Consider the following 21,045-nt stretch of genomic DNA (forward strand, 5'->3'; position numbering starts at 1 on the left):
TGTGTTTAGTTTGGCACTTCTCTGCCCGTTCTCCTCATCTGTCCAAGTCCTTCTGCAGCCTCAGTGTTTCCTCAACACAACCTGCTTCTCCATCTCCCTTTGACGTCTTTTAAATGTCCCCATTGGATGACCTCACACTTTGCCACATTGTATTCCCACTGCCATGTTCGTGCCCATTCAGTTAGCCCACTGATAGCCACCCCCCCTCCCCCGCATACACTGTCACCAAACCTAGCATCAAAGAGACATGCGGGACACTGTAGACACTGGAACCTGGAGCAACACACACCCTGTTGGAGGAACTCTGCAGGTCAAAGAGCAAAGAATGGTCAATTTTTTGGGTCAGACTCGTCATTAGGGTTAAAGAGATAGGGATGTATGATTAAGAGGAGCCAAGGATTAAATTTAGACATACAGCACAGTAACAGCCCATGCTGTTCAATTACACCCAATTACCTACACCCTTGTACTGTTTCAAATGATGGAAGGAAACCAGAGACCCTGGGGAAAACCCACGCAGACACGGGGAGAATGTGTAAATTCCTTACAGACAGCGCGGGATTCGAACCCAAGTCACCGGCATTGTAACGGTGTTGCGCTGACCACTAGGCTAACCATGCCATCTTTACAGTGGGGCTGAAAGGTTTTAGTGATTGGGAGAAGGATGGGACGAGGTGTGGGGGTTTAAACCCATCCAGGAGATTATGTAACAGACCAACAATACCTCCACATCCCCAGAGCCGTCGTCCACCATCCTCTCGTGAGCTGCCAGTGTCGGATTGGCATGCATCTCCAGAGCATCAAACTTTACCTGCTCCACTTTAGCTGGGGGAAGAAGCAATGGGAGAGGGTGTCAGACAACGCCGGCTGATGGACATGCTTCTGCCCAGATGCCCAGTCCTTAGCCCACCACCACCCTCCCCCCACCGCCCACTCTACGGGAGGCTCCCATACCGATTTTACCCACGCTGTGGGTCCTGCCCAGGCCAACCGACTGATGCTTCACTGTCCACCTCTGAAAGAGCTGCTTGAACAGAGCAGACTCCGCGCCCTCATTCTCCACCTCGATGTTCATGTGGGTAGCGTAGCCTTTGGCCGTAACGAAGCTCTGAGAACAGAACCGAGCAGTTAGGTCACGTTGCACAGGATCAGGCCTTTCAGCCCACAAATCTGTGCTGAACATGATGCCCCAAATTAAACTGAAACTGCAGCTTACACATGATCCCTATCCCCTGGCTCTCTAAATATGAACATCTGTCTAGAACAGGGGTGTCAAACTCAAATTCACGGAGGGCCAAAATTAAAAACTTGGACTAAGTCGAGGGCCGAACTAAATATTTATTGAAATTTTTCAACAACATCTGCATGTTTTCTCTTCTTTCAACATATGTAATGTTAAACTTTAGGATATAACTTTAGGAGGATAATCTTACAGGTCAGGAGTAGGTAGCTCAAGTTCACCCTTTGCTTGACCTGAGGGAAACATATTTGATCCCTGTGGAGATGTAGTCAGCATTCACAGGCTGTGTCCATTTTGGCCTGCATCAGGACTCAGCATTTCCTGCTCACTCCTCAGGCTCTAGGCCTCTATTCACCCTCGACCCACCATCCCTCTACCTGACTAGTCCTTTACCCAACCTCTACTCACCCCTCACTCCACTCGCTCTGCCTCTACCCACCCCATCCTATACACGCCCCTCTACTGCCTCTCCCCTCAACTTGTTCCTCCCTCTACCCATCTCTCACCCTCTAATCACCCCTCCCCTACTCACCCTGCCCCTCCCCTTTTACCTCTTCCCTATCCACCCCTCCTTCTACTCATCCTTCCCTCTAACTGCCCCTCGCACCACCATAACTTCCCCTGCCCATTAATCCTCACCTACACCCTCTGCCCACCCCTGCTTACCCGCCCACTCAGGTCCAGCGCGCTGCCGATCAGCCTTTGCGGACAGCCACCATCTCTCTCTTCACGTGCAGGGCCGAACCAGCCGTCCCTGGGGTCCGCGCGGGTGCAAGCGCTGAAGGCCGTGGCGACCGGGAGAAGTGCGCTCGCGCTGTGGAAGGGCCGTCCGGTGCCAGTTGCGCGGGGCTCGCGCTGCCCGGGGGCCGTGCGCAGCCTGCCATGCCCGTCGCGCTGACAGGAAATCACAGGCGCTCGCCCATCCGCCGCACCGCACCGCTCGACAGGTGGGAGAAGTGACTGGTTGTGCGGGGAGCCTTCCAACCGGCTTGCCGGCTGATGACATCGACAGACTTCTTGTGTTACAATTTCTCGTGTTACAATGGGGAAGGATGTGCAATGAAGGGGGAGGATGGTGGGGGTGACATTACCAATAAACAGCATCGGCTCTCGCTGCAGGGCGGGCCACCTCTAATACATTTTTGAAATGATCTTGCGGGCCAAATATAATTATATCAGCCCGCGGGCCAGAGTTTGACATGTGTGGTCTAGCACATCTGCTCATTAATGTAATCCTCTGATGAAGGAGGGTATAGAGTCAGATAGAGCAGCCAATCTCAATGGGGGGGCACAGGGGTACTCAGCACATTCAAGTGGGGGGGCACAGATTGAAATCATTTTATAATGTAGTCAGTAGGTGTGGTGATATGACCACTAGCCAACAGCAGGGGGATATCTCTCTGTACCTGCAGGTAGACAACCAGAGGACATGTCACACCTGGCCAGCTGTCCATCAGCCGACCTGAATAGATCCCTAGGAGGCTAACTCCACCTGGCCGGCTGTCGACCACCCAACTAGGATATGGTCATGAGCCGGCCTCTCCTGAGCCACCATCACAGTCACTACTGTAGCAGAAACTTTTAGCCAAATAAAGCCTGTTGTACAGTCTTCGAGTTTGTGTCTGCTCACTGCTGCTACAATGCATCACAGTACGAGAGAAGCACGAAGGAAATCTGCTTCACAGGGAGCGGGGCCCAGAAAGGAAATCTACTTCACAGGGAACAGGGCCCAGAAAGGAAATCTACTTCACAGGGAACAGGGACCAGAAAGGAAATCGACTTCACAGGGAACAGGGCCCAGAAAGGAAATCGACTTCACAGGGAACAGGGCCCAGAAAGGAAATCTACTTCACAGGGAACAGGGCTCAGAAAGGAAATCGACTTCACAGGGAACAGGGCCCAGAAAGGAAATCTATTTCACAGGGAACGGGGCCCAGAAAGGAAATCGACTTCACAGGGAACAGGGCCCAGAAAGGAAATCGACTTCACAGGGAACAGGGCCCAGAAAGGAAATCTATTTCACAGGGAACGGGGCCCAGAAAGGAAATCGACTTCACAGGGAACAGGGCCCAGAAAGGAAATCTATTTCACAGGGAACAGGGCCCAGAAAGGAAATCTACTTCACAGGGAACAGGGCCCAGAAAGGAAATCGACTTCACAGGGAACAGGGCCCAGAAAGGAAATCTATTTCACAGGGAACAGGGCCCAGAAAGGAAATCTATTTCACAGGGAACGGGGCCCAGAAAGGAAATCTACTTCACAGGGAACAGGGCCCAGAAAGGAAATCGACTTCACAGGTAACAGGGCCCAGAAAGGAAATCGACTTCACAGGGAACAGGGCCCAGAAAGGAAATCGACTTCACAGGGAACAGGGCCCAGAAAGGAAATCTATTTCACAGGGAACGGGGCCCAGAAAGGAAATCGACTTCACAGGGAACAGGGCCCAGAAAGGAAATCGACTTCACAGGGAGCGGGGCCCAGAAAGGAAATCGACTTCACAGGGAACAGGGCCCAGAAATGAAATCGACTTCACAGGGAGTGGGGCCCAGAAAGGAAATCTATTTCACAGGGAGCGAGGCCCAGAAAGGAAATCTACTTCACAGGGAACAGAGCCCAGAAATGAAATCGACTTCACAGGGAGTGGGGCCCAGAAAGGAAATCTATTTCACAGGGAGCGGGTCCCAGAAAGGAAATCTACTTCATAGGGAGTGGGGCCCAGAAAGGAAATCTACTTCACAGGGCGTGGGGCCCAGAAAGGAAATCTATTTCACAAGGAACAGGGACCACAAAAATTGAGCAGTCCTAAGGGGGAGCACCCAAAAAACGGTTGCGAATTGCTGCTCTAGAAGCCTCTTAAATGGAATAATAATTAATAACGATCACATTGTCATACACATTGTACAATGTACGTATGCACCAAAATTCTTACTTGCTGCATCTGAACAGGTGTCTGCAAAGAAAAACTGAAATTGTAAAAACACACACAGAGACTCTGGAGTAATCAACCGGTCTCGCAGCATCCGTAGGAGGTAACGATATATCACTGCCCTGTCCAGGAAGACCTGAAATGTCTTTACCTCCTATGGGCACAGTGAGGCCTCCATCATTTCTGTGTGTTTTTATTACAATCATAGCCTCTGCAGACTTTTGTGTTTTACTAAGGACACTTGTGTCAGACGATTATTCTTACACTACTCCTGCAATATCAATGCCGTAGTTCCCAGCAAACTCATTCCCAAACTTGGGGTTCTAGGACTTAGCATCTCCTCTGTAAATGGATCCTTGACTTCCTTTCTAACAGACTGCAATTAGTGAAAATGGGGAACAGCATCTCCTCCATGATCACACGCGCCACCAGTGCTCTTCATGGAGATGTTTTTAGTCTCATACTATGTGGCCTCTATTACCTCAGCAATACAGCTACATACACTTCCAACTCCATCATATTCACCGACAGCACCACAGTGATGTGCCGCGTAATAACAATCAGACAGAATACAGGAAAGAGATGTCTAGTGGCATGGTGTTGAGATAAGGATGTCTCTCTCAACGTCCAGATGCTGTGATTGTAGTAAAAACACAGAAGTTCTGGAGGACTCACAGCCAGTCTCGCAGCGTCGTAGGAGGAAAAGATGTATCGCTGCCCTGACCCATGAAGGCCTGAGCTCTTTGCCTGAAACACCTTTTACCTCCTATGGACGCTGCAAGACCAGCTGAGTTCCTCCAGCAGTTCTGTGTTTTTACCACGATCACATGGTCTGCAGTTACAGTAAATGAACTGTATCTGCTTCCACCATTACTCCAGGCACCCACCACTCTCTGTGCAAAAAACCGATTCAAACATATCCTGTAAACCGCCCCCCCTCCCACCTTAAACACATTTCCTCCAATGTGTGTGACATTTTACCCTTGGTATCCCCTATCAATGCCTCTCATAATCTTACACATTTCTATCAGGTCTCCCTCTCAGCCTCTGACCCTCCAGAGGGAACAGCCTAGTTTGTCCAATCTCTCCCCATGACTCATGCTCTCTAATCCAGGCAACGTCCCGGTAAACCTGTCTCCTTTCCCATTTCTCCATACCCTTACTGCGGAGGGGTGATCAGAATTGCACACAATGCTCCAAGTGCAGCTTCACCCAAGGTTTTCTCTCGTTGCCACACGACTTCCATGCTCTTGTACTCATGCCCTAATCCTAACCCTAACCCTAACCCTAACCCTAACCATAACCCTAACCCTAACCCTAACCCTAACCCTAATCTGTTCCTGACCCATGAACTCAAGCAGACCTTTGTTGCCCTACCTGGTGGCCATGGGAAGGCTTTCATCAATTCAGAAGGCCCCAGTGCACAAGCACCCCGCGGCTGACTCCCAAAACCGCAGCACAGGAACAGTCCTTTCAGCCCATCTAGACTGTTACAAACCATTCTGCTTAGTTCCATTGACCTGCAGCTGGAACATAGCTTTTCATACCCCTCTCATCTAAGCAAGGTGAGAGTAACCAGATACTCTCATTTGGTTGTTGATGAGGGACAGATATTGGGCAGGACCATGGGGAAAACTATCAGGTCCTTTTCAATAAGAGGAATTGAATAGAAGAGCAGGGATGTGATGTTGAGGTTTATTAGGCCCTGTGGAGACCCCATGTGGAGGATTGTGAGCAGTTCTGAGCCCCTCATTTATGAAAGGATGTGCTGACGTTGGAGAGGGTTCAGAGGAGGTTCACCAGGATGATTCTGGGAATGAAAGGGTTATCATATGAGGAGCGTTTGACGGCTCTTGGCCTGGACTTGTTGGAATTTAGGTGAATGTTGGGGGGCGGTGCGGAATCTCACTGAAGCATTTTGAATATTGAAAGGTGTGGTAAGAGTAGATGTAGAAAGGTTGTTCCCCACAGTGGGAGAGTCCAGGATAAGAGGGCACAACTTCAGGATTGAAGGGTGTCCACTTAGAACAGAGATGGGGAGGAATTTCTTCAGCCAGAGGGTGGTAAATCTGTGGAATTTGTTGCCACAGGAGGTTGTAGAGGCTGGGTCATCAGGTGTATTTAAGGCAGAGATTGACAGATTAGGGTTAGGGTTAGGGTTAGGGTTAGGGTTAGGGCATAAAAGGTTACGGGGAGAAGGCCGGGCAGTGGGGCTGAATGGGGAGGATGGATCAGCTCATGATTAAATGATGGGCTGACTTGATGGGCTGAATAATCTAATTCTCCTCCTCTGTCTTATGGTCTTATAGTGTGGTGGGATCTTTGAGAAGATCTGAGAAGAGTTCATTATTGGGAGCACCACCTCAAGAGCACACTGGGAACCTTAGCCTCACTTTGTGCACTCAGTGGAGTAGACCTTGAGGTGTAATTTGAGGACCAAGTAACCGGCTAAACCACAGATCTTTGGGGCATGGGAGGAAACCAGAGCAACGAGGGGGGAATGTGCAAATTCCGTGCTGACAGTGCCGGAGATCAATACCGAACCCAGATCTCTGGCACCGGGAGACGTTGACTCTATCCGCTTGGCTGCTGTTCCCCCACTGAGAGGGATAACTTCTCCTTTGTCTGCCGGCCTTGAACCGGCCGACTTCATTCGATGTCTAAATTGCACTGAAGCCCTTTGCGCACTCCTGCAATTCACAGCCATCTTTTCATCGTCAGCAGACTTAGAAGTGTTACGTGCCTAAACATGGCAGTGCTGCCACTGACGTGGACCCACGGGGATCGGGGAGCAGAGACAAACCGATCTCCCGTGGGGTCCCACTGCAAAGTTAAATCAGCAGTGGTTCCGCGTAGAGTTTAAAAGATTGTTAAAGGAGCTGACGGTGGTTCATTTTGTGATTCTATGACCGAGGTATCAGAGCCCAAGATGGCACCACGTGTGTTTGATCGCAGCTTTGAGGGGCTGCAGACTCCGGGGAAACAGACGACTGGCACAGAGCACCAAAATACGGAGAGCCCACCCTCCGTTTGGGATGGAGAAGCAAAGGAGACGACCCAGTGAGGGGCTCTGCGGCTGAAGGCAGCAGGCTGGTGGTTAGTCGAAGTGAAGAATCTCCGCGGGCTGCGGGGCGACTTGTGGCGAAAGGACTCACACCAGGCTGTGAACTGCTGGGGCCTGGGTCGAGACGGTCTGAAGGGGTACTGCGATCCGGGATGGCGCTGAAGGCTTCCTGATCACGTCGGAGGTTTGGATCTGGAGCGTGAGGTTGCTGGTGGTTTGGACCGAGGTCTATGTGGCTGCGGGAGGGGCTGGAGGAGAATCCATGGACATGCAGCGACTCTGAAGGGACTCTCATTTGGTTTGAAGTGCCAGGCAATTTCTGCTGATGGCGACTCTGCCTTACGGCAGCCTCAGTGCAATTTTGTGTAATATTACATCTTTTTTATTACATGACAATAAAATAATCTTGAATCTTGTTTCTTTGGCTGCAGCTTTGATCCATAGAATGAATAGATGGGACCCCAATCACGAATGCTCGCAATTCTGCTGATCCCACTCCCTCTTCCTGCTGAGAAACAAGTCTATATCCATATAACCATATAACAATTACAGCACGGAAACAGGCCAATTTGGCCCTTCTAGTCCGCACTGATCCAAGTCCCCTCCTCTAATCCCACTTATCTGCCCATATTCCTCCACCCCCTCCCATCCATATACTTATTCAACTCTTTCTTAAATGACAAAATTTCCCCGGCCTCCACCACCTTTCCCGGAAGCCCATTCCACACAGTAACCACTCTCTGAGTAAAGAAGTTCCCCCTCATGTTACTCCAAAACCTTTGCCCGTCACCTCTCAACCCATGACCTCTTGTATCCATCTCTCCTACTCTCAATGGGAAAAGCCTTTCCACATCAACTCTATCTATCCCTCTCATTATCTTAAACACCTCGATCAAATCCCCTCTCAGCCTTCTACGTTCCAAGGAATAAAGACCTAATTTGTTCAATCTTTCCTTGTATTCCAGATGCTGAAACCCAGGCAACATTTTTGTAAATCTTCTCTGCACTCTCTCTATCTTGTTAATGTCCTTCCTATAAATCAGTGACCAGAACTGCACACAGTACTCTAAATTTGGCCTCACCAATGCCTTGTACAGTTTCATCATTTCTACCAACCCCTATATTCTATGCACTGATTTATATAGGCAAGCATACTAAAGGCCTTCTTCACCACCCTATCCACATGCGCCCCTACCTTCAGGGAACAATGCACCATTATTCCTCGATCTTTCTGCTCCACTGCATCGTTCAACACCCTCCCATTTACCACATAGGTCTTGTTTTGATTATTCTTTCCAAAATGAAGCACCTCACATTTATCAGCATTAAACTCCATCTGCCATCTTTCTGCCCACTCCTCTAAGCAGTTTAAATCCCTCTGCAATCTTTGAAAACCCTCTTCATCATCCACAATCCCCCCCTATTTTAGTATCATCTGCATATTTACTAATCCAATTTACCGCCCCATCCTCCAGATCATTAATATATATGACAAACAGCAACGGTCCCGATACCGAACCCTGAGGTATACTGCTCGTCACCGGCTTCCATCTTGACAAACAATTATTATCTACTACTACTCTCTGGCACCTTCCTTCCAGCCACTGTTGAATCCATTTGACTCTCTCCAAATTAATACCCAAGGATTTAGCCTTCCTAACTAACCTCCCATGGGGAACCTTATCGAAAGCCTTACTGAAGTCCATATAGACAACATCCACTGCTCTAACCTCATCAATATTCCTAGTCACCTCTTCAAAAAATTCAAAAAGATTGGTCAAACACGACCTTCCACACACAAATCTGTGTTGAGTGTCCCTGATCAGACCCTGTCCGTCCATATACTTATATATACTATATCTAAGAACGCTTTCCATCAATTTAGCTACCACAGACGTCAAACTTACAGGCCGATAATTGCTAGGCTTGCTCCTCGAACCCTTTTTAAACAAAGGAACCACATGCGCAACACGCCAATCCTCCGGCACGATACCCGTCTCTAATGACATTTGAAAAATCACTGCCAGAGCCTCCTCTATTTCCTCACTAACTTCTCTCAAGGTCCTGAGGAAAATCCTGTCAGGACCTGGAGACTTATCCACCTTTATATGTTTCAAAACCTCCATTACTACCTCTTTCTTAATCACTCTAGTCTCCATATTTACCCCCTTTGCTTCCTTTACCCTGCACGGTTCAATATCCTTCTCCTCAGTAAATACTGAGGAAAAGAAATTGTTCAAGTCCTCCCCCATCTCTTTTGGCTCCACACACATTTGTCCTTTCTGATTCTCTATTGGACCAATTTTATTTCTCACTTTCCTTTTGCTCTTTACATATTTGTAGAAACCCTTTGGATTTTTTTTCACCCTGCTTGCTATAGCCATCTCATACCTTTTAGCTTTTCTCATTTCTTTCTTAAGATTCTTTTTACATTCAATATAGTACCCAAACATCTCCTTTTTCCCTGTTTCTTATATTTATTGTAGTACTCCCTCTTTTTTCGAACCGTTTCCAATATCCCTTGAGAACCACGGCTCTCTCAAACTTTTGACCTGACCTTTCAACCTAACAGGTTCATAAAGATTTTGTTCTCTTAAAACCTCTCCTTTAAAAGACCCTCCATTTCTCTATGACATCCTTCCCAGAAAACAAATTGTCCCAATCCATCCCTTGTAAATCCTTTCGCATCTCCTCAAACCTAGCTTTTCCCCCACTCAAAAACCTCAACTCTGGGCCCAGACCTAATCTTTTCCATAATTACCTTGACGTTAATGGCACCATGATCACTGGACCCGAAGTGCTCCCCCACACATACCTCTGTCACCTGACCCATCTCATTCCCCAACAGTAAATCCAACACAGCTCCCTCTCGATCAATACCTCCACGTATTGATGTAAAAGCTATCCTGCACACATTTTACAAACTCCAACCCATCCAGCCCTTTCACGGAATGGGTTTCCCAATCAATATTCGGAAAATTAAAATCCCCCACAATCACTACCCTGTGCTTATTACAAATATTTGCTATCTCCCTACTAATTTGTTCCTCTAATTTGCATTCCCCATTCGGTGGTCTAGAATACACCCCTTCCCCTTTCCCATTCCTCAAATTCCACCCAAATAGCCTCCCTGGACGACCCTTCTATTCTATTGCACCTAAGCACCGCTGTAATGTTTTCTCTAACAAGTAGTGCAACCCCACCCCCTCTTGCCTCCCTGGTTCTATCACCACCTAAAGCAATTAAATCCAGGAATGTTTAGCTGCCAGTCACATCCCTCCTGTAACCATGTTTCACTAATCGCTACCACGTCATACTTCCAAGTATCAATCCATACCTTCAGCTCATCCACCTTCCCTACAATGCTCCTTGCATTAAAATATATGCATTTTAGAGATTTCCCACTTTTTACTTCCTGTAGGCCCCAATCTTTCCTCAATCCATGTCAGAATGCTACACCCCCCCCCACTTAAAATGTTTCCATTGTGCCCTCACATTTGAGGATTGGGAAGAGATACAGAAGGCAGGTTAATAACAATAATTACCATCGCTCGGATGAGAGCGCTCTCCCGTTCGTGTTGAGAAGCCTTCTTCCCTTTCCACACAAAGATTTTCACTCCACCCTGGTCCACAATGTAGCATTCCTTGAAAGAAAAATTTCAGATGCATTTTAATACAAGACAAATTACATTTGAAACCAAGGCAAAAAAGGTCTGTGTTCCCCTGGAGAAAATCACCTATAACTTAAGGGGAAGGTACGGCGCTTTCCAAAAGATTTGGCAACTGTACCTGAACTCCATGGAAGCACGGCCATAAAGAGGACAATTGCACCTCATTGCCCGGCTTATCCTGCTTCCTCCTCAACTCTGGTTGGGTGGGGGTTCGTCTCATTCCGCCGAGCTATACCAGACCTACAACTCCCCGAGATGATTTACTCCTTTGTTGTGTTTTTAATGACCTGTGTTTTTCTTTGATTGGTTGAGTGTTAAGCAGTAGATGTCAAGGGAATGGGGGGTAGGGGGGGGAAAGAGGGAGGGAGAGGCAATAGGCTTGGATTCGGCAGAGGGACCTCTACAGAATGAGTATGGATAAGCTGTAGTTGGTGCAGATCTGTAATCACCGATAATAACAATGTTGTAAACTGCTTGAGTTCAAATCTGGAAAATTATAAATAAAATATTCAAAAAACTAAGGCACTAAGGTCAGGCAGCAACTGTGGGGAGAGAAGCAGAGTGGATCCTCTGCCATTCAGGAAAAGGAACAACATAGAGGGTGTAAAAACACAGCCGGTCTCCCAGCGTCCACAGGAGGTAGAGGTATGTTTCCGACATTTCGGGCCTGAGCCCTTCCTCAAGGTGGGAAGAAGTAGCAGGCAGGCATCTGAATTAAAAGGGTGGGGGAGGGAAGAAAGGGCAGGGGGAGGAGCGCAGACCTACAGACAAAAGGTGATCATTGGACACGAGAGGAAAGGTGAGAATTAACTGGGGGAGGGGGTTTGTTTTTTTTGTTTAGTGAAACCAGATCTGGGGGGGAGGAGAGAGAGGGAAAAGGAAAGAGAGAGGGAGAGAGGGAGGGAAGGGAAGGGGGAGGGAATGAGAGGAAAGGGGAGAGAGGGTGAGAGGGAGAGGGAGGGAGGGAGAGAGAAAAATGGAGACAGGGATAGACGGGAGAGTGGGGGGGTGGGTGCAGGTAGGCTCACGGAAACTGGAGGTCAATGCCGTCCATTTGGAAGGTGCCCAGACAGACGAGGTGTTTTTCCTCCACTTTGCTGGTAGTCTCAGTTAGGCAGTGTCTGCGACCACGGATAGACATATCAGCAAGAGAATGGGGCGGGGGATTGAAATGGGTGGTCTCTGGGAGATCGCTTCATTGAGCCCTTGTCTCTGTCCGCTGCAATAGCTGGGATCACACACTCCCAGTTGTTTCGTCGAGTTGTACTTGTACAATCAGATGGTAAATAAACTTGAACTTAAGCTTGATGAGTTGTCCTCAGCTTGGTTTACATCTGCAAACTCCTCCCTCGTGCCCCCCACCCACCCCATTTTCTCTAGTAAGATCAGTCGGTCTTTGGGAGGTGGATCAAGACTGGCACCACTTACGTCACTGTTCAGCAAGTCCTGAGTCAGTGGTCGCGACGCCACTTCTTGGACCACCAGTTTTCCCTCTGAATCCATCACTCTGGGGAGAATTGGGAGGTTAGTGTGTGTCTTGGCCACCAACCAAACCAGCAACAATCAAGCGCTGGCGCTCCTCAATGCTGCGTGCTAGCCCGCCCCCGTTCACACGACTGACCCACGACTGCAACGCCAGATCCGGCTCCAACAGAGGGCGGATTATGCAATTGGATGACATTAAACTGACTTTGTACTTGAAAACCACTCTTCAGAGGTAGGGCACTTAGCTCCCACTGGATAAAGAGTCATGGGACTGGAGGTACTTGAGTTCTGTTAGATCGGCCTGGACTTTTACTCCCCCGGGGATAGGAGGTGGAGAGGGGACACCACGGAGCTCATGAGGACATGGATAAGGGTGGTCCTTTTCACGGTTCAAGAGGGCTGTAGTGTGAATGAGAGCATTCAAGACCAGAGAGAGAGAGTACAACACCCTTTTATCCAGTAAGAATAATACCCAGTAGTCTTTGGACTGAACTGGGGTATTGGCGGGGATCCCGGGTTAATATCGGGATATGCGGGAGCAGAGTCGGGGGAGGACATCACATCAGTAGTGAATTTCCAGTTCACTACAAGGGCATAGGTCGGAGGGGAAAGGTTTAAAGGGGACCTGAGGGACAACTGTTTTACACAGAAGGAGATGTGTGTGTGGAACGAGCTGCCGGAGGAAGTGGTAGAGGTGGAGGAAATGACAACAAAGAAGGACAGGTGAACGGACAGGAAAGGCTCGGAAGGATGGAGGACCACCACGTGTTAGCTTTGCGGTTAGTGCAATGCTGTAACAGCACCGGTGACCCAAATTTGGATCTGGCGCTGTCTGTATGGAGTTCGTACGTTCTCTCCGTGTCGGTGAGCGTTTTCCCCGGGGCCTGCGGTTTCCTCCCACCCTTCAAAACGTACTGAGGGATTATAGGCTAATGGGGTGTAAATTGTGCTGCACGGACTCATGGGCCGAAATGGCCTGTTACCATGGAGTATGTCTAAATTAAATTAGTTCAGCCAGAGGGAGGTGAATCTGTGGAATTCATTGTCACAAGCATCTGTGGAGGCCGGGTCATTGGGCAGATTTAAAGCAGAGGTTTATAAATTCATAATTAGTCAGGGTCTGAAAAATTAAAGGGAGAAGGAAGGACAATGGGGTTGAAGGGAAGAACACATCAGCCATTATTCGAATGGGCAGAGTGGCCTACTTCTGCTTCTAAGCCTGCTGGATGGAGAAAGAATGTTGGCCTTGCCTCCAATCCACACAACAAGCCCACTCCATGCATGGTTCTTGCTCTCACCGGTAAAGTTTGACGGCTCTTTTTTGATGCTGATCGACGAGTTCATCAGGAATGGCCGCCTTGATCTCGACCTTCTCTCCCAGCATGAACTTCATGAGGTTCATCAATTGCTGAGACTCACTCTCGCTGTGCCCGTCCACCACCGCGATCTGTCCACGCCCGCCGCGTTCTCGGTCCCGGATGTCTTTGGCCAGTTGCATTGCCTGAAAACGACAAGATCAAATACCCCTTTCAAGTGGTGTCACTGGAGCGCCACTCTGGAGTTCCCAGTTCGATCCCCACCACCGGCCCTGTCTGCGTGGAGTTTGCACATTCTCCCTGTTGGTTCCCTCCTCTGGTTTCCTCCCACATCCTAACGACGTGCTGGTCGCTGGGTTGATTAGTCACTGTAATTTGGCCCTAGACCAGGTGAGTGGTGGAATTGACAGAACTGCAGGAAGAACAGTTCAATGGGAAAATTAGTTGGAGAGTGGGACGGTCCACAAACTCTGGTCTGAGAACGCCACTCAGTCCTCATCGAGGGGTCAGCAGTGGAAAGGGTTAATAACTTCAAATTCCTGGGTGTCAACATCTCTGAAGATTCGTCCTGGAGCCTATGTGTTGATGCAATCACGTAGAAGGCTCGCCAGCGGCTAGTCTTGGTGACAAGGTTCAGCCCGTCACCAAAGACTCTTGCAAATTTCTACAGGTGCACCGTGGGGAGCATTCTGACTGGTTGCATCACTGACTGGTGGGGAGGTGTTAATGCACAGGACAGGAAAAGGCTACAGAGGATGTTAACTTGGCCAGCGCCATCATGGGCATCAGACTTCACTCCATCGAGGACATCTACAAGAGGAAGTGTCTCAAGAAAGCAGCCTCTATCCTTAAGGACCCTCATCAGACCAGTACCTTATTCCTGGAGCAGCAATAGCAAATACCCGAGGACGTCTGTTTAAGGTGAGGCGAGGAAAGTTTAGGGGAGACATCAGAGGTAAAGTTGCTTACACACAGAGAGTGGTGGGTACCTGGAATGCTTTGCCAGGGGTGGTGGTGGAGGCTGTAACATTCAAAAGACTCTGACACAGCCACATGGATGTAAGATATGGGTATGAGGGAGAGAAGGGTTAGATTGTTGCGGAGTAGATTTACATAGGTCAGCATAACATTGTGGACCAAAGGGCCAGCCTTATGTTCTACATTCTCTGTGAGCTGACAGAGACATGTTGGGTGAGAGGCAGGTGCAAATCCAAGGATTAAAATTTAGCTGACGGCAATGCCTGAAGACCATCCACACCCTGGGTGATGTTGGACCAATCACCTTGGCCCTCAACCAGAGTAGGAATGGGTTCCCTCGCTCAGACCGTTTGGTCTATCTGTGGCAATAGATGACTGGAATGAACCATCAATGCTGCCATAATTAAGAGCAGAAGTCCCACTCAGAGATCATTTCCCCCCATCCAACCCCATTAGCTGATCCCGCTCCTCAAACCCACTGCCTGCGATACCTTCAGGCGCTCCATGTGATTGCTCAGTGGGCCGTTCCACTGCACAATGAGCTTCCCCAGGTCCAGCAAGAAGACATCTCCTTGGTTGAAGCTTCGCCAACTCATCTCGACCTGAAGAGATCAATGAGAGCCAATCAGACGTCCATTCCAAAGCCAAGAACGCAAGACCTGCAGATGCTGGAACCTTAATCTGGAGGACTCAGCTGGTCAGGCAACATCCAGGGAGAAAAATACAGAAAAAATCCAGATGCCAGAAATCAGGACGTCCCAAGAATCCGGACCTTTTGAAAATCTCAAACCGTAGCAGGTTTTTGTGCGCCACGGGGGCACGCTGGAATTTTAATTTTCTCTTTAAAACTGCTCATTTTTATACACGAAACATTTGCTCATGAATAAACGATCAAAATTTACCGCTTTATTCCTCCTTAAATTTGAATTTTAAAAGTATCGCCGGAGAATCCGGAAATTCTGATAATCCAGACAGAGCAGCCCGGATTTACGGACTTCTACCACAGGAATCAAGGGTTTGGGGAGAGAGCAGGAGTGGGGGACTGGGGTCACATGATCAGCCATGATCGTATTGAATGGTGGAGTCAGAATCGAAGGGCTGAATGGCCTTCCCCTGCTCCCATATTTCTCTGATTCTATGATCATGTCAAACCTGACCTCCGGTGCTGTCTGTGTGGAGTTTGCATGTTCTTCCCATGACTGTCTGGGTATCCCCCAGAAGATCCACCCCCCATATCCCAAAGGCATATGGATTAATCGCCTGTTATACCGCTTCAGTGGTGCGTGGGTGAGGGGTAGAATCTGGGGGGAGTTGATGGGAATGTGGAGAGAATAAAATGGGATCAGTGTAGGATTGGTGCCAATGGGAGGATATGGTTAGCATAGACAGTGGGCTGAAGGGCCAGTGACCATGAGGCACCCTGACTGTGACAATGGCAGGAGAGGTCAACTAGGGGATTATGTACTCACCTCACCAGCTTGTATATTCTTTCTCCCTTTCACGTGAAGGAGCCTCTGAACATTGTAAGAGTTGCTCTCCACGTGTTTCAGACCAGTCGCTACACCTCCCCGCTTGTAACTGTTAAAACAAAATAAGGCAAGGTTTGTAGCCAATAGTCAGCCCAGTTCACCAACTCACTGTCTCTCTCAGGGAAGAAGTCCTACTGGCATCTTTTATCCAGAGACGTAGGCATGAGTACTGACCATCTCAACCCCTGGTCGTCATTTATACCACAAGATATAGGGGCCATTCAGCCCATCCATTTCCCACTTAGCCCCACTGTCCGGCCTTCTCTCCGTAACCTTTGATGCCCTGACTAATCTGTCAATTCTCTGCCTTAATTACACCCAATGACCCGGCCTCCACAACTGCCCATGGCAACAAATTCCACAGATTCACCACCTCTGGCTGAAGAAATTCCTCTGCATCTCTGTTCTGAGCTGACACCCTTCAGTCCTGAAGTTGTGCCCTCTTGTCCTAGACTCTCCCACCGTGGAAAACAACCTTTCCACATCTACTCTGTCCAAGCCTTTCAACATTCGAAGTGTTTCAATGGGATCCCCCCCCCCATTCTCCTAAATTCCAACGAGTCCAGGCCAAGAGCTGTCAAATCCTCTTCATATGATAACCCTTCCATTCCCAGAATCATCTGCTTTCCAGCCTCAGTAGGATAGAGATTGACAGGTTCTTGATTAGCCAGGGCATCAAAGGTTATGGGAAGAAGGCCGGGCAGTGGGGCAAAATGAATCAGCTCATGATTAAATGGTGGGGCAGACTCGATGGGCTGAATAGCCTATTTCTGCTTGGAGTCTTATGGGTCAAAATCCTGGGTCTCTCTCCCCAAACAGTGCTGTGGGGGACTGCAGCAGGTCAAGAAGGCAGCTTACCTCCAACTTTCTCAAGGCCAATTTGGGGCAAGCAAATAATGCTGGCCTTGCTGCTGGACACTGATCCAGAAAACGTACGTGATCACTCGCACAGCCTGAAAACATTAAAGGCCACTGCCACTCACATAAAGCCCTTCTTGAAATAGCCCTTGAACGTCTGGGACTCGTATCTCTGCACTTCCCGATGCTGCACCGCCATCCCTCCGAGGAAATCGTCCATTTGCGCGGTGTAGATGGCAGCGCTAGCCTGCTCATCTTGTGTCGAGTCCTTTCCGATCCAGAAGTGAATGTCATAGGTGAAGGAACTTCCAGTTCTGCGGGCCTGTGGAGAAGAGGAGATACTGGTTTCCTGGTGCAGAACCTCGTTCGGCAGATTATGAAGTTCAAAGTTTGAATTTATGGTCAGAGTACATACACGACATCACATACAACCCGGAAATTCTTTTTCCCATGGGCCAGACAGAGTTACCACTAATTGGTAGTGCCAAAATCTGTACTCAAAATACGAATTCAAAAGAGAGAAATGAAAACATAGAAGGAAGCGCAAACTGACTGTGCATTTACAGAACTAATATTCAGTAATAAATAATATGCTCAACGAAGAGTCCCTTCAATGTTGCATTTTGCTGTTGAGTGTAAGGTAAAACATCATGAGATGGGAATGTGCAGGGCTGTAACAAGATGTGAATGCATCCTTGTACTTACAAGATAAAAGAGACATTGATGGATTGAGAGGCAGGAAGCTAGCAGGGAAAGGATAGCAACAGTTTTAGTCATTGGACAAGTAATGATATGATGATGTTCTAAGCACATATCCAAGGGTATAAAAAATCACCATTTTGCTGATAACGGCAGAATGCATTCTCCGACTAACATGGTTAGTCGCAAGTGTTACAATCCGGTAATAAAGAACAAAGAACCCTGATTTCGACTCAGTCTGGTGTTTGTCTCACTCATTCATGAACAAAGCAGACCTAACATGAGGGGTTTGATGGCAGAGGGGGAGCAGCTTTTCCTGAACCTGGTGGGTGAGAGTCTGGTGGCACCGATACTATTTTCCTGATGGCAGCAGCGAGAACAGAGCGTGTGCTGGGGGATGAGGCTCTTTGGTGAGCAAGAAGGGTTAGAAACAAGGCGAAGACCTTATTTGACTGGCTACCAGAGGAGAAGGGGTCTGAGGTGTTGCAAAATCTACTTACTGCAAACAAGATGTAACAGTCACCCTCATAGAAATTGCCGTAAGACCTTTGAGGAACAGGAACCAACAACTTGTTCTATGATGAAAAAGAAATGATAAATCAAAAGGGAAACTTGACACACACTGTTGTCCTGTTGGAGTTATTACAGAAGCAGCGAGTGATTGGGAAATAATAAAGAAAACATTCACAATGAAACTTTTTTACTTACAGCAGGTATTTATGTCTCAGTTTGTAAACTTCACCCACTGCCGGGGTCAAACCCAGAGTGAAGCTCCCTCCACACTGTCCCATCACACACTCCCTGGGTCAGACACAGAGTGAAGCTCCCTGCACACTGTCCCATCACACACTCCCGGGATCTGACACAGAGTGAAGCCCCCTCCACACCGTCCCATCACACACTCCCGGGGTCAGACACAGAGTGAAGCTCCCTCCACACCATCCCATCACACACTCCCGGGATCTGACACAGAGTGAAGCCCCCTCCACACCGTCCCATCACACACTCCTGGGATCAGACACAGAGTGAAGCTCCCTCCACACCGTCCCATCACACACTCCCGGGATCTGACACAGAGTGAAGCCCCCTCCACACCGTCCCATCACACACTCCTGGGATCAGACACAGAGTGAAGCCCCCTCCACACCGTCCCATCACACACTCCCGGGGTCAGACACAGAGTGAAGCCCCCTCCACACCGTCCCATCACACACTCCTGGGATCAGACACAGAGTGAAGCTCCTACCTCACTGTCCAAGGGGAAGAGGCATGAACTTCCGAGAATAGATTGGAAACAGGTGTTTAAGGGTGATAGCCTGGAAGTAACGTGGAGGAAGTTTAGGGACCACTTGTGCAGGGTTCAGGATTGGTTTGTCCCACAGGGACAAGGAAAAGATGGTAGGAAAAGGGAACCGTGGCTGACGAAACAGGTCAGGCAGTAAGTCAAGAGGAAGAAGGAAACAAACATTAGATAGAGGAAGCAGGAAACAGGAAGGGCTCATGAGAAGGACCTTGATTGCGGTGAGATCGAAATTAAACTGTGTTACAATTCAAGGTGGTGCATAGGTTACCTATGTCCAAAGTTAAATTCTCTCATTTTTACCCGGATGCTGATCCTTTATGCAAGTAAAATCTTCAATGACTCATTGATTCATATGATTTTGGAATGTCCTAATTTAGAAATATTTTAGAAAGATATCTTTGAGAATTTACCTAAGATTTTAAAGCTTGAATTAGAACTGTGCCTTCATCGTTTCGCTTGGCTTTTCTCGAGAAGAAGATATACTTTTGACTTCAAATTAGGAGAGAATTTTACCTTTTACCTCATTGATAGCTAGTCGAGCAATTGTAATGAAATGAAAAGACGATTCCTCACCTGCTCATGCCCAGTGGATACGTCAAGTTTTATCCTGTTTAAGCTTGGAGAAAAGTTGATATAATATCGAATATAGAAGATGCGGGGCCCGTTCATACATTACTATTCATGATTGGAAGATGTCAGAGGTTTGGACACTCCTTAGCCTCTCTGTCTGGTGCGTGAAGGTCGCTATTCGATCCATTCCTTTACAATTCTACGTTAACCTTGTCTAGAGGGAGGGGTTTGATTCATTTTAGTTTAGTTTTCTTTTTTCTTTATTTTCTAAACTGGTTAAATATGGGTTCAAACATGGTTGTCAAGTATCATATCATTAATCAAGAGAGAATTTCCCCTTTGTTTAGATCGAGGGATGGTTAATTCAGTCTCATTTATTTATATTCAGTGTTATATCTGAGTATATTATGAGAAATATTGATAGAATTTGATGCTTTAAAGAAATATTTGTTAAATAAATAACTATGGACAGGTTTTTGATTTACGATTGTATTTCATATATGATATGACCTCTTGTGAATTCTATTAGACGATGTTGAATTTGTATGTTAAACTCAATTAAAAATATTTTTTTATAAAAAGGTAATGGGGGAATCCCGGGAATTCTAGCTCGGTGAGTCTTACGTCAGTGGTGTGTAAACTAATGGAGAGGGTTCTAAAGGATAGGATCTATGAGCATTTGGAGAAGTCTAGTCTACTCAAGGACAGTCGGCAGGGCTTTGTGAAGGGAAAGTCGAGCCTCATGAATCTAATTGAGTTTTTTGAGGAGGTAACAAAAGAAATTGATGAGGGTAGGGTGGTAGAAGTGGTCTACATGGATTTTAGCAAGGGATTTGGCAAGGTCCCTCATGAGAGATTCGATCAGAAAGTCATGAGTCACGGGATCAGTAAAAAAATAACTGTATGGATAAAAAAATTGGCTTGTTGGAAGAAAACAGAGAATGATAGTGAAAAGAAATTATTCTGCCTGGAGGTTGATGACTAGTGGAGTGCTACAAGGATCTGTTCTGGGAACCCTGCTCTTTTTATAAATGACCTGGATGAAGAGGCGGAAGGATGGGTCAGTAAGTTTGTGGATGATACGAAGATTGGAGGAGTTTTGCATGGAGCTGAAGGTTGTCAAAGGTTACAAGAGGATATAGACAGGATGCGGAGTTGGGTAGAAAAGTGGCAGATGGAGTTCAATCCGGATAAGTGTGAGGTGATGTACTTTGGAAGGATTAACCAGAAGGCTGAGTATAAGGTAATGAGTACAGAGTGTGGATGAACAGAAGGACCTTAGGGTCCAAATCCATACATCCCTCGGTCACCGCACAGGTTGATAAGATAGTTAAGAAGGCCTATGGGATGCTGGACTTCATTAATAGGTGGATTGAATTCAGGGGTCGAGAGGTCATGTTACAACT

The 21,045-nt window shown here is 47.8% G+C and overlaps 1 protein-coding gene across 1 annotated transcript in view; it reads right to left on the reverse strand.

The window, feature by feature from the left end:
- Positions 1–19,738, reverse strand: part of LOC138762487 (villin-1-like) — a 47,645-nt gene extending 27,907 nt beyond the window's left edge. The window contains exons 1-10 of the mRNA XM_069936239.1: positions 19,643–19,738; positions 18,267–18,341; positions 17,193–17,389; positions 16,150–16,258; positions 15,172–15,282; positions 13,685–13,887; positions 12,330–12,408; positions 10,776–10,874; positions 955–1,108; positions 725–825 (exon numbers count right to left, since the gene is read on the reverse strand). Of these exons, the coding sequence (XP_069792340.1) occupies positions 725–825; positions 955–1,108; positions 10,776–10,874; positions 12,330–12,408; positions 13,685–13,887; positions 15,172–15,282; positions 16,150–16,258; positions 17,193–17,389; positions 18,267–18,341; positions 19,643–19,738 (1,224 nt within the window). The remainder of the gene's footprint in view (positions 1–724; positions 826–954; positions 1,109–10,775; positions 10,875–12,329; positions 12,409–13,684; positions 13,888–15,171; positions 15,283–16,149; positions 16,259–17,192; positions 17,390–18,266; positions 18,342–19,642) is intronic.
- Between the last annotated feature and the right edge of the window lie 1,307 nt (positions 19,739–21,045).

This window comes from Narcine bancroftii, chromosome 4, assembly GCF_036971445.1.
Source record: "Narcine bancroftii isolate sNarBan1 chromosome 4, sNarBan1.hap1, whole genome shotgun sequence".
In the NCBI taxonomy this organism is placed as follows: domain Eukaryota; kingdom Metazoa; phylum Chordata; class Chondrichthyes; order Torpediniformes; family Narcinidae; genus Narcine; species Narcine bancroftii.